This window comes from Petaurus breviceps, unplaced genomic scaffold (genome assembly GCF_028583685.1).
Source record: "Petaurus breviceps papuanus isolate PSGF00001 unplaced genomic scaffold, PetGlider_PUasm1.0 90630, whole genome shotgun sequence".
NCBI classification, from domain to species: domain Eukaryota; kingdom Metazoa; phylum Chordata; class Mammalia; order Diprotodontia; family Petauridae; genus Petaurus; species Petaurus breviceps.
The window spans coordinates 4,362,657-4,377,657 of record NW_027187291.1 but is presented as its reverse complement, the minus strand read 5'-3'; the positions used below and the strand labels follow the sequence as shown (position 1 = coordinate 4,377,657).

The following is a 15,001-nucleotide window of genomic DNA, read 5'->3' as shown; positions in this document are numbered from 1 at the left end:
CCCAAAACTCTGTATCCTATCTGCTGTATGCATGTCTTTGCACAAGCTGTCCCCCGTACCAGGAATTCATTCCTCTTTACTTCTATTTAAACTTGCTAACTACCTTCTTTGAAAGTTTAGTTAAAACCCTACTTTGGTACTCATGAAGCCTTTCCTGATCTTTTCAGTTCTTAGTCCCTTTCCCTCAAATTACCTTGTATGAGGCCAGCCTGGCACCAGAGTCAGGAATAAGATCTGGGTTTTCTGACACATCTTGGCCAAGGGACTAGGCAGATCAATTAATCTTTCAGTGTTTCAGGCTACTTTTTTTTTTTTTTTAAAGCAATTAGGGTTAAGTAACTTGCTCAAGGTTACATGGCCAGGTGTTTCTGGGTAGGTGCTAAGTGTCTGAGTCCTTATTTGATCCCAGGTCATCCCGACTCCGGGGCCTGTGCTCTTAATCACTGTGCTACCTGGCCACCCCCCAGGCTACTCCTTAAGATTAAATTATAGAGAAGGTTCTGATCTATATTGATATAGGAAGGTCTGGTCTTCACCAGTAGTTCCCTCCACTATTACAGGTCTGGTTCAAAAAAATTGTATGTGCTGATATGGGTGCATATTATTGTTGCCTAATAGACCTTGATGTCAAGGATAGTTTCATATGTTACAGGGCTTGGCACATAGTAGGTACTTAATAATGTTTATTGATTGATTTCTTGTCTCTCTCCTTGCTCCTGTTCCTAGAATGTACTCTCTCCTTATCTCTGCATCTTAGCATTCCTAACTTTTTTTGAGGTTAAGCTTATGTGCCACTTCCTGAGTAATTGGGACCTGTTCCTTCCGAAATTATCAGGGTGGCTAGGTGGCACCGTTAATAGAGCACCAGCCCTGGAGTCAGGAGGACATTTATTTTATAAAAACATGTTTAAAAAAACTTATTGACCTTTTAGGCAATAGGCTGCATAGCCAAAACACCTTTCTAACTCATGTTTTTGATATTAAAGAAAGTTTTTCATGGATATAGCTTCCAGGGATTAGAAATTTTTCCTTTTAAGACACTAATCTGCTGAGAGGCAGTATGGCTGATTGTATATTGGGCTGGACTTAGATGCCATAAGTCCTGGATTCAGATCCCAAATCAGATTCATAGTCTGAGACCCTAGGCATGTCACTGAGTTTGTTGCTTCTTCTGTAAAATGAGAATTGCAGTAACACTTAGCTCACAGGGTTGTGTTTAGGGTCAAATGAGATGTCAAGAACTTTACCACCCCTAAATGTCTGTGGTTCAACACAGATTTCTTTCTTTTTAGTTTTCAGCATTCATTTCCACAAGATTTTGAGTTCCAAATTTTCTCCCCATCACTCCCCTACCTCCCACCCCCAGATGGTAAGCATAGTAATTACTCCTTCCCCCATTCTGTCCTCTCATTTATTGCTCCCTATTCCTCTCCTTATCCTCTTCCCCCTTTCTTGTAGGGCAAGATGGGTTTCTATACCCCATTGCCTTGTATATCTTATTTCCCAGTTGCATGTAACAACAATTTTTTTTAAACATTTGTTTTTAAAACTCTTGATTTCCAAATTCTCTCCCTTCTTTCCTCCTTACTCACCCCCACTGGGAAGATCAGCAGTTCAGTATAGGTTATACATGTGTAGTTATGCAAAACATTTCCATAGTAGTCATGTTGTGAAAGACTATTTTTCTTTCCATCCTATCTCATCCCCCATTTGTTCTATTTTCTCCTTTGATCCTGTTCCTTTTCAAAAGTGTTTGCTTCTGACTACCCCATCCTCCAGTCTTCCCTCCCTTCTATCATCCCCTCATCTTATCCCCTTCCCCCTACTTACCTTTATGGTACGGTACCCAATTGAATCAACACAGATGTCTGATACAAATGGAAATGCATACCATATTCTTATGAAACTCCTCAAAATGTAGCTCTTGGGCCTTCTCTAGTCTGGTATCATTAGGAAATAATTTAGTCAAATGAATACCTTTCACCTTAGTAGCTAATTTGATCTATTACCCTTGCAGCAATCCTGTGCATTCTTCGTGGATGAAACTGAGTCATGGAAAGATGAAGAGAGTGGGGTGGGTAGGCAGTGCAGTGAATAGAGCACTGGCCCTGGAGTCAGGAGGACCTGAGTTCAAATCTGGCCTCAGACATTTAACACTTACTAGCAGTTGTGACCTTGGGCAAGTTACTTAATCCCAATTGCCCTCCCTTTCCCCCTCCAAAAAACAAAAGAGAAAGAAAGAAGGAAAGAAAGAGAACCCTTAAAGCCAACGTAGTTAATGGCCAAAATTTTTTAACAAATTTGCTAGTAGATTTTTCAGTGAGGATAAGACTTTCTGATCAAACAGGTTATGCTATTAAAAACTACTTTAAAAGGTAAGTATACTCTCAGTTTATAAGGTTGGTAGAAATCCAAAAGACTGAAATCAGTATTGAAGAATTGACACTTTAGAAATACTTAAAAAGGAATGTTTTAGGAAAAAATTAGAGCAGAGCAGTATCAAGTAGTTGCAGCCCCATGCTGTTTATGAGATTTGAATGTCTGAAAAGGTTATGAGATTTTTATATCTATGGAAAGAGTCCCTGAAGATCCTGCATGTTATAAACTTGGAGCAGTGGACAGTTGGTGCTCTTCCCGGAATTGAAACAGCAAGTCATATTTAGAAATTGAGGTGAACCCTGTCCTGCCACTCCCTTTAGTTACCCTAAGTTTTTTTTTTTTTTCTGAATTACAGCAGCTCTTAGAGAGTTGTAGTAGAGTCCTAGTGCCTTTATCTGAAGACAACTGGTTGCAAGGCTCAGAATATACTGATGAAGAAGGAGCTGAGTGGCTTCTGTGGGTGAGGAAATCATACTTAACAGGTTTCCTTTTGGATGCCCCCCCTTCCCTTGAGCTGGAAGGCCTCTGGTTTCCTTGAAGCATAATGGAATTGTAAGTCTGGACCTGGGGTGACCTTAGAAGCCAGCTGCTTCAAACCCTTCATTTTAAAATGAACCCAAAGATTAAGGGACTCATCTGAGTCAATACAGGCAGCAAGAGTCAGGACCAGGATTTGAACCATGGTCCTTTGCCTCCAAATTCAGATACCTCTTCACTTTGCCATGCCATTTGCCTTCCCATTGCTTCTGGGATAATTTAGTCATCAATTAATAACCATCTTTCCAAACAACTCGCTAGTGGGGTGTATTTTGTTGTTTTCTCCCATTTACTGAATGGAACAAGAGATCATTCATCTACTAGTTTTATAGGGCTGCAAGTGTGACTAAGGACTTTAGTATTAAAATGCCTTGGTATCAAGTTCCTGACCTTTTTTTGCTACCAAAAGGACTGGTTACCAGAAAATGAAGAAGATTCTTAAACGGTTTCTTAGGGACACCTGCAAAATGAAAGGAAGCTTCAGATTAAACTAAACTCCAGGTGTTTAGGGAGTAACTGCATTTAAGTTTTGAATCTCCAGTAATAAACTTTTTATTTTACATTTCTCAGGTTGCGGGGCCCATGGTGCTCATTCTCTGAAGTTGCTGGTACATTTTATGTGGATACTATTTAGGAATTGACATAAGCCAGAAGGTTGGCTTTGAAAAACATAGCAAATTTTGTTCATAAAACCCTGATACTTTCAGTGTTCTAGAAGGTGCATAATTTCCTCAGTTGCAAAATGAGGAGGGTGTACTGGATGGCCTCTTGGGTCTTTTCCAGCTCTAGATCTGTGATCCTGTTGGTCTGGGTTCAAATCCTAGCTTTGACACTGTTGACCTTTGGCAAGTCGCTTAACCTCTTTAAACCTCTGTTTCCTCACCTGTAACCTGAAGGTGGCCAACTAGATAATCCCCCAAAGTACCTTCTAGCTTTATATTTATGAGCTTATTATCTAGTCTGTGTTAGGCTTTGTCCTACTAACTTGTAACCTAAATCATATAATTTCTTTTCCAAAGGCAAGTTTTTCCCTTCTTCCAATCAGTTTGGCAACATCTCTTAAGCTAGTGAACTGAGGGAATCGTATAGTATTTCAACCTAGAAAAATCCTAAATTTATAAACACAAAAATTAGGTGGTAATTATTTGCTTTACAGTAGAATTTGTTTACAGAAGCAACTTAGGCACATGTTATTTTTAATATTAATGTTTTTGTTATGACAAAACATATCAGTGCACATTAATATTTACATATACAAAAAACACAACAGAAAAAGAAGATTGTGAGACTATGAATATTGCATACCACTGGTTTTTAAAAGTTCATATTAAATTTAATGTAATTGTATCAACATTCTCCTACTTATCTTTGTCCCTTTCTGAACTGTCTTCTCTTTGTATTTTTAAGTTTCATCCTTTTTTTTAATCACTGTCACACCTTCTTTCCTCATAAAAGCCTTACCTTGTAACAAGCCAATATAGTCATATAAAACAAATTAATATATTGACTATTTCTGGTAATATATGCTTCATTCTATCATCTTTCTGCCAAGAGGTGGGAAGCATCATTAGTCATCAGTTTTCTGGAGTCTCAGTTGGGCATTGCTTTGATCAGAGTTATGTCTTTCGAAGTTGTTTTCATTTATCTTACTGTAGTCATTGAACGTGTTTTTTGGTCTGTATCAGTTCACACAAGTGTCCACGGTTTTTTTTTTTATCTTTCCCTTTTGTCATTTCATATGGTGCAATACTTAGGTACAATTTTTCAAGAACACTACGTAAAAGGTATGATCATATAATAATGTTTACAAACAGCCTCATTCTTGGGAACCAGTGTCTTTTTTTTTTTCCTATATGATTTTCCTTGTCTCTTGGTCATTGGTAGTGAACTCTTATTTAAATAGTAGAAATTTATTCCACCATACCAGTATTACTTATAATTATTCTCAGTTATGTTGGAGGAGAAGGGAGACAGGGAGTTTAGTAGTTTTTTTGAAAGTATTATAAGGAAGAGGTCACTGATATAGCAAGTTGTGTTTTTCAGATTTCCATTCAAAATTTTCATCAAAGATTTATATCAAAATAGTCTGCTAGAAGTTTCTGAATTGACAACTAATCTGAACCTCCTGTTTCCCATAGTATTATTGTACGTGGTGATCAGAAAGAGGACTGATTTGCAGCAGCAAAATGAAAGAAAATCTCTTCCCATTTTAACTGTTATTTGGATGATGGATGCTTCAAGGGATTGATGTTGAATCATGGTATCTCAGTTTCTTTTATAAAATGAGGCCAAAGCAGATAGTCTGCAAGAGTAGAACATCTCCAAAGTTTCTTCCAGTTGTTAATATTTGATACCTTTGTGCTATTCAAAATAATGGAAGGAAGTCAGAGTTGGAATAGATCCAGATGTCTTGAAATCCAATGAAATTTTTTGGTGATGAGCATGCAGCCCCAGAAGTAATCAGTCAACAAGCACTTAATTAGTACATTTTGTGCCATGCATTATGTTGGTGTGGAGATTCAAAGACAAAAATGAAACAATCTCTGCTGTCTAGGAGTTTACTCAATCAAAGCAGAGAGAGAAAGTGTGTAAGTATAAAATTTTTGCTGGAGAGCACTAGTAGCTGGGACAGAGTAGATAAAGTCTTTATGTAGAAGGTGACCCCTGAGCACAGTTTTGAAGGAATTTGGAGAGTCTAAGAGATGAAGGTGAAGGTGAGGAAGAAGTGCATTAGAGGCTTAGAGATGGGAGATAGTGTTAGATAGAGGAACAGCAAGTCTAGTTTTACTGAGTGCAAGTAGGAGAGTAATGTCCAGTAAGACTAGAAAAGGTAGGTTAGGGCCAGGTTGTGAAGGATTTAAAAGTAAAATGGGGCAACTATGTGGTGCAGCGAATAGAGTACTGGCCCTGGAGTCAGGAGGACCTGAGTTCAAATCTGACCTTAGACACTTAACACTTACTAGCTGTGTGACCTTGGGCAAGTCACTTAATACCAACTGTCCCTATGAAAAGCAAAAAACAAAAAGGAAAGCAGAAGAGTTTTCATTTGATCCAAGGGGCCATAGGGACCCAGTGGAGTTTATTGAGTAGAGGAGTGACATGGTCTTGTCTGTGCTTTAGGAAAATCACTTTGGTAGCTTTTGGTGGGATGGATTGGAATAGGGAGAGACTTGTGGTAGAGACTAATTAGGAGCTATTTTTCATAGTCAAGAAAAGATGTGACAGTGCCCTAAACTAGGATAGTGGCATTGTGAAAAGAAAGGGGTGAATGTAAAAAATATTGGTAGTGACATTGTGAGAAGAGAGGAGGAAGTGAATGTAAAAAATGTAGTGACAGGCATGACAAAGAGTTGGCAACCTGTAATACAGGTCAAGTGAGGGTGAGTTAGGAGTTGAAGAAAATACTGAAGTAATGAGCCTGGCCTGACTAAAGGGTTGGTGTTACCCTTAGCAGAAATAGGGAAATTGGGATGAGTGAATTTAGCAGGGAAGATAACGACACTCATGGGATATCTATTTGATGATATGTGATTAGAGCTCAGGGGAGAGATTAGGGCTGGATATATAGATCTCAGAGTCATCTGCATAAAGATGCTAATTAGACACATGGACGCTGCTGATGTCAGAGAGAAAAGGAGCAATCAGACAGGAGAGAACCAAGAAAGAGTATCCAGGAGGAAAATATGGTCAGCAGTGTCAAATGCTGCAGAAAGGTCAACAAGAATAAAGACTGAGGAAAAACTATCAGATTGAGCAAAAAGATCATTAGTGATTTTGGAGATTGTATATTAGTAAATTTGATTCTGCCTACTAATAGTGGCAGGCATTTGTGCATATTTTTCAGTTGATTGTTCAAGTTAGAAGCAAAGGGTTGGAACCTGAGTCACAGAGGAAGTGAGGCCAAAGAGTATTAGACAACTCTTTCTAGGAGTTTGGATTTGAAAGGGAGTAGAAGTTGCAGGGCAATAGATTGAGTGCATAATAAAGTCTTGTCAAGGTTTTTTTTTTAACATTTGTAGTACATAGGGAGAGAATGAAGATGGGTGGGGCCAGTTTGCAGGAGAATGGAGGAAGGGAAAACAAAAATAAGCCCAAATACTCCTTATTGAGGTGGTTTCTAATGGTTTTTCCATGTACCCCATTATTTATCCGTATTTAAAATAAATTCAAATTGTAGGGCTAGAAAAGAATAGAGAGATCATTTAGTCTCTGTTTCCAGACAGAGCTTTGCTTAAACTCTCACAGATATTTGCTTTTTTTCTTTAAAAGTCTCTGGAGATAATTACTATGCACCTAGTTTGTCAGAATGTTATTTTTAATGTCTAATCTAAAGCCCTTTTGAGATTTAGACTCATTTTATCCATTCCCTGGTAGAAATAGGAAAGCAGCTTATTATGCCACTCCCCTTCGCCCCCAAAACATCCTTTCCTATATTTGAAGATTATCTACCCCCAGCCTTTGCTTCTTTAGACTGAATTGACAGAAGTTTATTATTAGACTTTTTTTTTGGTAGCGTTCTTAAATTTGTTTGGGGTGGAGTCTGAACAGGCTGGATTGTAGTGATTTCAAGCTGCTAACTGGTCTCTGCAGACTATATACATTTTAGTCTGAACACTCAAATTATAAAGTCAGCATATTCTTGTCAAAAACAGCTTTCATCTGATCCAATATTGGGTGATTTTGTTTTCCTGCAGTAGACATTTTTGAAGGGAGTTTGGACTGTTGAAAATGAGAGACTTGATTCTGTTTGCTACTGTGGCAGACATCTGCACAACGGTCTTTTTCCCCCTCTTTCCCCCCTTCTGGCTGTGCTGGGGTCTCATTAGGGAGCCCTACTCTGGAGCTTTGCACAGCCCTTCTATTCTTCCCCTTCCTGAAGTCTTCTGGCTCCAAGAGCCTGGTTGGAAAGTCCAGCAGAATAGATCTCCCCCTCTAGGGTTGTCTTAGCAACTGAAGACTACTTTGACTGCTACTGCTTAAAATATTCCACCAGCATCTCTTCCATAGAAACTGTTTCAGAGCTCTTGATCCTCTCTTGCTGCTGTTTTTGCTAAGGACCTATAGAGTAATGTCTGCCTTATTTGCTTGTTTCTTTAAAGCTACTTTCCACTTGGTCAAAAAAAGCACAAAAGGACTTGAAAAGATATAGGTACAGTCTTGCCAAGTCTTTGACTACCCAGGTATTTTAGGTACTGTATGAAAAGACTAAGAACTACTATAGAATTTGTTCTCTTTTTCTTCCCCATCTCTTTATTTCAACTTGGAATGTCATGTGTGTACCCAAATTGACAAGGCCAAGGAGTAGCTTAAACTTTTTTGGCAGAACTTTTTTCCCTTCCTCTGGATAGTAATAAATTGCCTTTGAAACTTGGATTGGAGGAAGTGGGGCAGTATATTTAGTTCTTGAAAGCTGAGGGTAACTTTTCTTTAGGGCTTTCCATGCCAGGAAGCTTTAATGTATTAACCACCACTAAATTTTTGCTTTGCTATGAAGAATTAGATATCTTAGTTGATTTTTTTTTTACTTTTCTGTGATTGTGCCAGCATTGTATTTTGGAGAAAGACTGAAATAATGAAATTGTATTCCCAGTTATACCTTGTGATATTTGGAGATTCTAATCGCTGAGGCACTGTGTGCACAATGCAGATACAGCAGCCCCCATGTTTAAGAAGTTGATGTTTTGGAGATAGAAGGAACAATCTTTGTATGCCTAATAGGCTTACCAGTATCAATAGTTACCATTATCAGTACAGTTAAATATGGCTTAACCATATTAATGGGAAGGGAAAAGCTTTTATTAAGTACTTAATATGTGCCAGGCACTGTGTTCAAGTGCTTTATAAATATGAAAGGGAGTAGTGAGGGGGTAATGCAAAATCCGAAATAATCTAAAATTATTTGTTTTTAAAAACATAAATTTTTTTGGTAGACTGACCTTCCAGATCTATTTTTATACATTAAAGTGAGTTTTTGCACTTTTGGGACTTGTACTACACTGGCTGATAGTATGGAGGTAGGACCAAAAATGTTTTTGGTGTTTAGGGAAAGTTATCCTTGGATTGAAAATATGGATAATTCATGTATAGATAGAACTGTCCCAAGAGGTCATTATCTGTACTGTGTGTTGTTTCTTCTCTAGTTTCTTTTCCACCAGAAGGCAGACAGGGTACAGAAATAATGGAATCCAAGCCATTTATTTTACTGTTGAAGGATTTTTGTTTGTCTTATAAACCATTGTTTGTAAGTTTAACTGGTTAATAATGGTTTCATGGACTCAGGCTACTTCATGTGAACATGAGTTATGGAGTTGACTAGAAAGAGAGTTCATAGGCCCCCGTTTTTACATCTGAAGGTTACTGTATCGTTACACTAGAACTTTAAGGATCAGAACTGAAAAGCAACTAATATTTCTGGCTTAAGCATGAAGGTTCTTTGTTTTTCTTTCTTTTTGGGGGGCAGTAGACCACCTAAGCTTAGCTTTATTAGCCTCTCTTCCTTAGTCTAGTTATGACTTTTTTCAGCATGTTACTTGTTTCTAGTGGAAAGAGCTAAACCAAATGTCTTCCTGAATTTCCTGTTCTTTTTATCTCTCAGCTTGCCAGCAAAGCTCGAACAGAGAAAGAAGAGAAGCTGAGCCAGGCCTATGCAATTAGTGCTGGTGTCTCTCTGGAGGGACAACAGCTTTTCCAGACCATTCATAAGACGTAAGTGGTTGCAGGAGGGGAGTGGGTGGAGACTGGTTGTCTTCTCTGTTTTTTTCCTCTTTCCCAGAGGTGATCATTGTCAACCGCTTAGCCATGCCATCTGTTTGCAGTCTTTTAGGCTATCCTGATTTTAAAAGACAGGGTCTTGTGACCCACAGGTCAGGATCTTGGGGATCTAAGTTTTTCTTTTATATCTCTATGATCCCTTTCCCCAGAAGGACAAAAGAAGCTCTTGGTTTCTTTTGTTAACTCATAATAAAAACCCCCCCCCCTTATTACTGTCTCTTGTGATGAGCACAGGGAGTAGAGGAGTATAGATTTTGATATAATTGCTCCATCAAGGGGGAATACCCAAGGGGGAATGTTACTGCTCCAAGACCTTTTGCTATAGTACAAGTCATTTGACATTTCACTGGGTCCCCTGGCTGTTGAAAAGATGAAATGTCTTGCCTTCTCCTTTCATGCTATCTTCACCTGCCCCTTTTAAATGCCAAGGCTTGAACTCATACATGGCAGCTGGCATCACTGTTGTCATGAGGCCAAGCTTTAAGAATCTGAGCATTTACAGGTATGTGAAGGAGCCTCTGTTAGGGCTCTCATGTAGCCCTGGTGCATTGTCCAGCCATCTGATACATAAGAGGGACCAGGTCACGGGGCAGATGGCCAAATTAGCTAGAGTTTATCAAGGTATGAGTTATAGCTCTTTTGCTATGAGAGGAATTGTCTCCCTCCAGGACTCCCTAGACTGCTAAGTTGGATCCAGCAGGTCAAGTCTAGCTTTTCTTTGAACCTGAGCTTGGTTTGGAATTCTGAGTCTACAGCCATCAGGCAAGTGAGTCTCTCTGGGGAACACAATTTTCTAACACTCTTCATGTCACTCAGACTGTAGAGTGACTCCCCTGAGCCTCACTTTTGTTTGGTGTTACCTTTGTTCATTTAAAGTGCATATCCCCTGTAAAAGGAATCTTAATGTATTAGTGATGAGCAACTGTTCAATAGATGTCAATAGATGTCCCTTTCTTTACGTGTTTGTAGCTGGTACTCTGGCATCTTTTGGGCCCGTTCCTTTAGGGTGCTGTCCTTGGGAGTAGAGAATGTGGTATGCCTGAAACAATAAAGTGGGATTTCATCTTTTCTCTTCTCCCTCTCCCAGCATTAAGGACTGTAAATGGCAAGAAAAAAACATTGTAGTAATGGAAGAAGTTGTTATTGCACCTCCTTATCAAGTGGAAAACTGTAAAGGCAAAGAAGGGAGTGCATTGAGCCACGTACGAAAAATAGTAAGTACAAGGAATGTGACCCTCAGCTTTCATCTTCCTACTTCATGGTAGAATCATGTCAGCTGCTGCTTTTGCATGTTTTCTAGCATGTCCTGCTGCTTAAGACCAACTTCTTGTTATGCTTTTTACTTTCATGCCACAGATGCTTTATAAACACCCGGGGTGATTAGCAGCTCTTAAAGGCTTCAGTGAGAACCTATGTGTCAAAGAGGATTCTGTCTCCTTAACTAGTTCTGTGGTATCCACTGTTGTGTGGAACTGAGATCAGATCATCTGCCATTAAACCTCTCCTTCATCCATTCATTTATTCAGTCAGTGTTTCATGGCTGCTGTGTGCAATGCTCTGTGCTAGCTGCTGTGTGGAGATGCAAAAGGAAGATTCTTATTTTACTATCTTTACAAAGCTTATTGTTTAGTAGGGAAGATCAGAAGATCAGACATGAACACAAATAATTGTAATGTAGGACATGAGAGTGTAATTAGAGGTGTGAATGGAGTGCTATAGCAATGGAGAATTCTTATACAGGAGATTATGGCCAGCTGGGGAAGTCAGAGAAGCCTTTGTGAGCAGGCCTTGAAGTGGGAGGAACTAAATAGTCAGTCACTCAAGCTTGCAACCTTAGTGTCATCCTGGATGCCTCTTGTACACTCAATCCATACATATGTAATCTGTTGCCAAGTATTGTTGTTTTGACCTGCACGACATCGCTTGTGTATTCCCTTTCTGTCCACTCAGGCAGCTGCCACCCTTGTATGGGTCTCCCTTCGCCTCATGCCAGGTCTAGTGCAGTAGCCCTTTGTTTGGTCTCTCTGCTTCAGATCTCTTGACTCTAATCCATACTCCACTTAGCTGCCAAAGTTATTTTTCTAAAAAGCAAGTTTGTCCATATAGCTCCTCCTGCAGTAAACTTTAACGCCTCTCTATCACCTCAGGATCATATATAAAATCCACTGTTTGTCTTTTAAAACCCTTCATAACCTGATCACTTTCTACCTTTCCAGTCTATTTTATACCATCTATACAAGCCTCTCTGCTGACTCTAATTCAGTTAGTCAATTTTGCTATAACATTTGTTTGAAAATGTGAATTTGTTCCAGTGTGACTGTTATTTTGAGCGTAACTCAAATTTCAAGTTTGTTTATATGTGAGAAATAGCAAGAATGAAGAAAAATGTACCACTTCACAATTACTCAGAAGTTGCAACCCTTTCAGTGCCCTTTTCCTTAAATAAGCATCAGGCCTTTTTCAAGGTAGAGTATCACATTTATTATATATCTTTTGGTGCACTAGGAACTGTGGGTGGAGGGAGACTAGGCCTCAATCTCCCGCTACCCCAATCTCCTTCCATGGAAGGCTTCTGAGTTATATCATACCCCACCCCACACCTCTTTTAGATTTTTGCCTCACCTATCTTGTAGGAATGGGCCACTTATCAACAGCTGTAGGCCATTTATCGTAGTATTTTTGGATTTCTTAACCATTTAATACATCTAAAACTATGCTACATTTTTATTGATTTCTATCCTTTCATTATGGATTAGTGATAGATTTTTGAGCATTGTACCCTCAAAACCATTTCCCCATAAACCATGTAGTTTTTATTGCCCAGTTTTTCATAGCAGAAAGCTTTTTTGGGAGCACATTTGTCGAGTTATAGGAGTCTACTTGCTGTTGCTCATACACAGTACTTCCATTTTTTTTTTTTTAGTACTTCCATTTCTTGACTGTCTTTTTAATTGGAACCCTCACCTTTTCCTCCTGTCTTTCTTGGCATCCTTCAGGACTTGACTGAAATCCTTTCCTCTGCAGAAGGCCTTTCCTGGTCCCTTCCATTTATGCTGTATATATCTTGTATGTAATGGTTATTTACATGTTATCTCCTTTGTTGGAATCATAAGTTTCTTCAGGTCAGGGACTGTCTTTTTACCTTTCTTTGTATCCCAGTGTTTCTAATATTTAACACAGTGCCTGTAACATAGTAAATGCTAAATAAATCCTTGTTGACTGAGCAAGACTGTTAGCCCTTTTGGACTATGGCAAGTAGCTAGCTCTTTCCTCTGTATCTGGAATGGTCAGTACTAGTTGCTGCCCCTTGGCATGAGATTAACTCTCCCATATATTGTCTCATTAGCATCCTAACTAGTCTCCCAGTCTCCCTACCTGCTAATCCAAAACTGACTTCTGTTGCCAGAGTAACTTTCCTAATATAGTCGATCACTTTCTCAGAAATTTCAACGACTTTCCAGTGCCAATTGAAGGGAGTCCAAACTGCTGAGCCCCGCTATTCAAGACTTTCTAGCCTCATATCTTATTAGTATTCTTTAAAATATTCTTTACTTGATTCAGATTGGGCTACTGTTCCCTAGATGTGTCCTCCCTACCACCTTCCAAATACTACTCCTGTCTCATGTTCCAGTAGAAATAATCTTTTCCTCCTTAGTTCTCTTAAAGCACTTTGTACCTTTCCTCTATGTATTACCTCATCTAGTCTGTATTCTAATGGTTTGTCTACCTGTCATCTTCTGTGCTACTTAGGATCCACTGGAAATAAGCCTGTATCGGTCAGTGCCTAACACAGAGCCTTGCACAGAGTCACCTGCATAATAAATGTCTGTCAAATTGGAACTGAACAGTCAGCATTGTTCTAAGTCATGTTCTTTTGCTTTTTGAATTGACACTGTTACTTTGGTGTGGGGGTGGGTACAGAATATTGAGAAGACCTGGATTGGCAGTATGAAGTTTTAGTCACTGCTGGTGGCAGTGCTAGTGGCTTGTCATGTGACCTAGGACAAGTCTACCCAACTTCTCTGACCATAGTAATGTTGTTTGTAAAGAACTCCTGCCCCTTCTTAGAAGGAGGTCAGATGAAATGTTGGATATTAAAAGCATGATAGAAATACAAGACACTGCTAACTCTGGAGTATCTGTTGTAGTAATAGTGGCAATGAGAGCATGTATTTCCCATTTGGGGGATGATCTCCTCAAATTTCAGTAGCTTATTGATTCAAGTTCTCCATGAAATTGCATACTGGAATTGCACTGAATGTTTTCCCTCTTTCCTGCTCACCTTTGGGTTAAAGGGAGCAGGAATTAATCCATCTGATTAAGCAGTTGCTGACCAGTCCAATATGGGCAGCAGCGGTATTTAAGCTGAATCTGTGGGAGGTGTTGCCTCTTTCCATTCCCTTCCTTATTGCTGATTTCTTGCAGGTTGAGAAACATTTTAGAGATGTGGAAAGCCAAAAGGTTATGCAGCGTTCACAAGCACAGCAGACACAGAAGGAGGCCGCTCTGTCATCCTGAGTCCCCTCACCCCGCACACTTGGGGGACTCTTTCAGCATCCAACAGAGGAGGGAGGCGGCATTGGCGTCTTCATCGGAGGCAGGCCGGGGGAGGGGAGGGAATTCCTTTATTTCCCGTTAGCTCTTTTTAATGAAGGGCTAACAATTCCAAACCTTAGACTTGAACAAAAAACAACAAAAGAACGAGAGAATAATTTAAAAGTTGAATCATTACTTGACTAACAGACTTGTTTTGTCTACCATGTTTTTTTTTCTTTTTTCTCTCCTGGAACAGTCATCTTGTTAATTTTATTTTTGAAAATACTCTGTACCGTTCCCTCTTTGTCCTTTTACCCTTGACTTTCTTCTCCTACTCTGTTCCCTGCCATTCAGTTTTTATAAGTGGTTATACTTGCCTTCTGAGCAAATGGGAGAAACTTTGACATCTGTTCTGAAATAAAAATAACAAGCTGACTGTGATATTTGTGTTGAGGCCAGAACAGCAAATAGGTGCCTCACTTTAATTTTTTTTTTGCACAGGGCATGGCTTGAATTAGTTTTATTTTTCTTATCTTCAAATATATATATGAAAATATATATTAAAATGTTCTCTAAAGATTTTCTGCTTCTTGCAGGTCTCTATATTAGATCATGGCCCAAACCCACCTCTACTCCCCGCATCCCCCCCCCCCCAAAAAAAAAAAAGCCCCTTAGCAAAGCCACCAACTTGGCCTAGTCCCAGAATCTCTTGCCAGCCTTTGGAAAGTCAGGTGTGTGTGTGTGTGTGTGTGTGTGTGTGTGTGTGTGTGTGTGTGTG

General features: G+C 39.3%; 1 protein-coding gene across 2 annotated transcripts in view; it reads left to right on the top strand.

The window, feature by feature from the left end:
• The window catches only part of LSM12 (LSM12 homolog), an 83,584-nt gene that overhangs the window by 13,502 nt on the left and 55,081 nt on the right, over positions 1 to 15,001 (top strand). The window contains exons 3-5 of one of the 2 annotated variants that reach the window (XM_069064422.1): positions 9,512 to 9,621; positions 10,775 to 10,901; positions 14,113 to 15,001. The exon at positions 14,113 to 15,001 is cut by the window's right edge and continues 863 nt beyond it. In XM_069064422.1, the coding sequence (XP_068920523.1) occupies positions 9,512 to 9,621; positions 10,775 to 10,901; positions 14,113 to 14,205 (330 nt within the window). In that variant the 3' untranslated portion in view covers positions 14,206 to 15,001. The remainder of the gene's footprint in view (positions 1 to 9,511; positions 9,622 to 10,774; positions 10,902 to 14,112) is intronic. The other variant, XM_069064421.1, reaches the window with a different exon arrangement.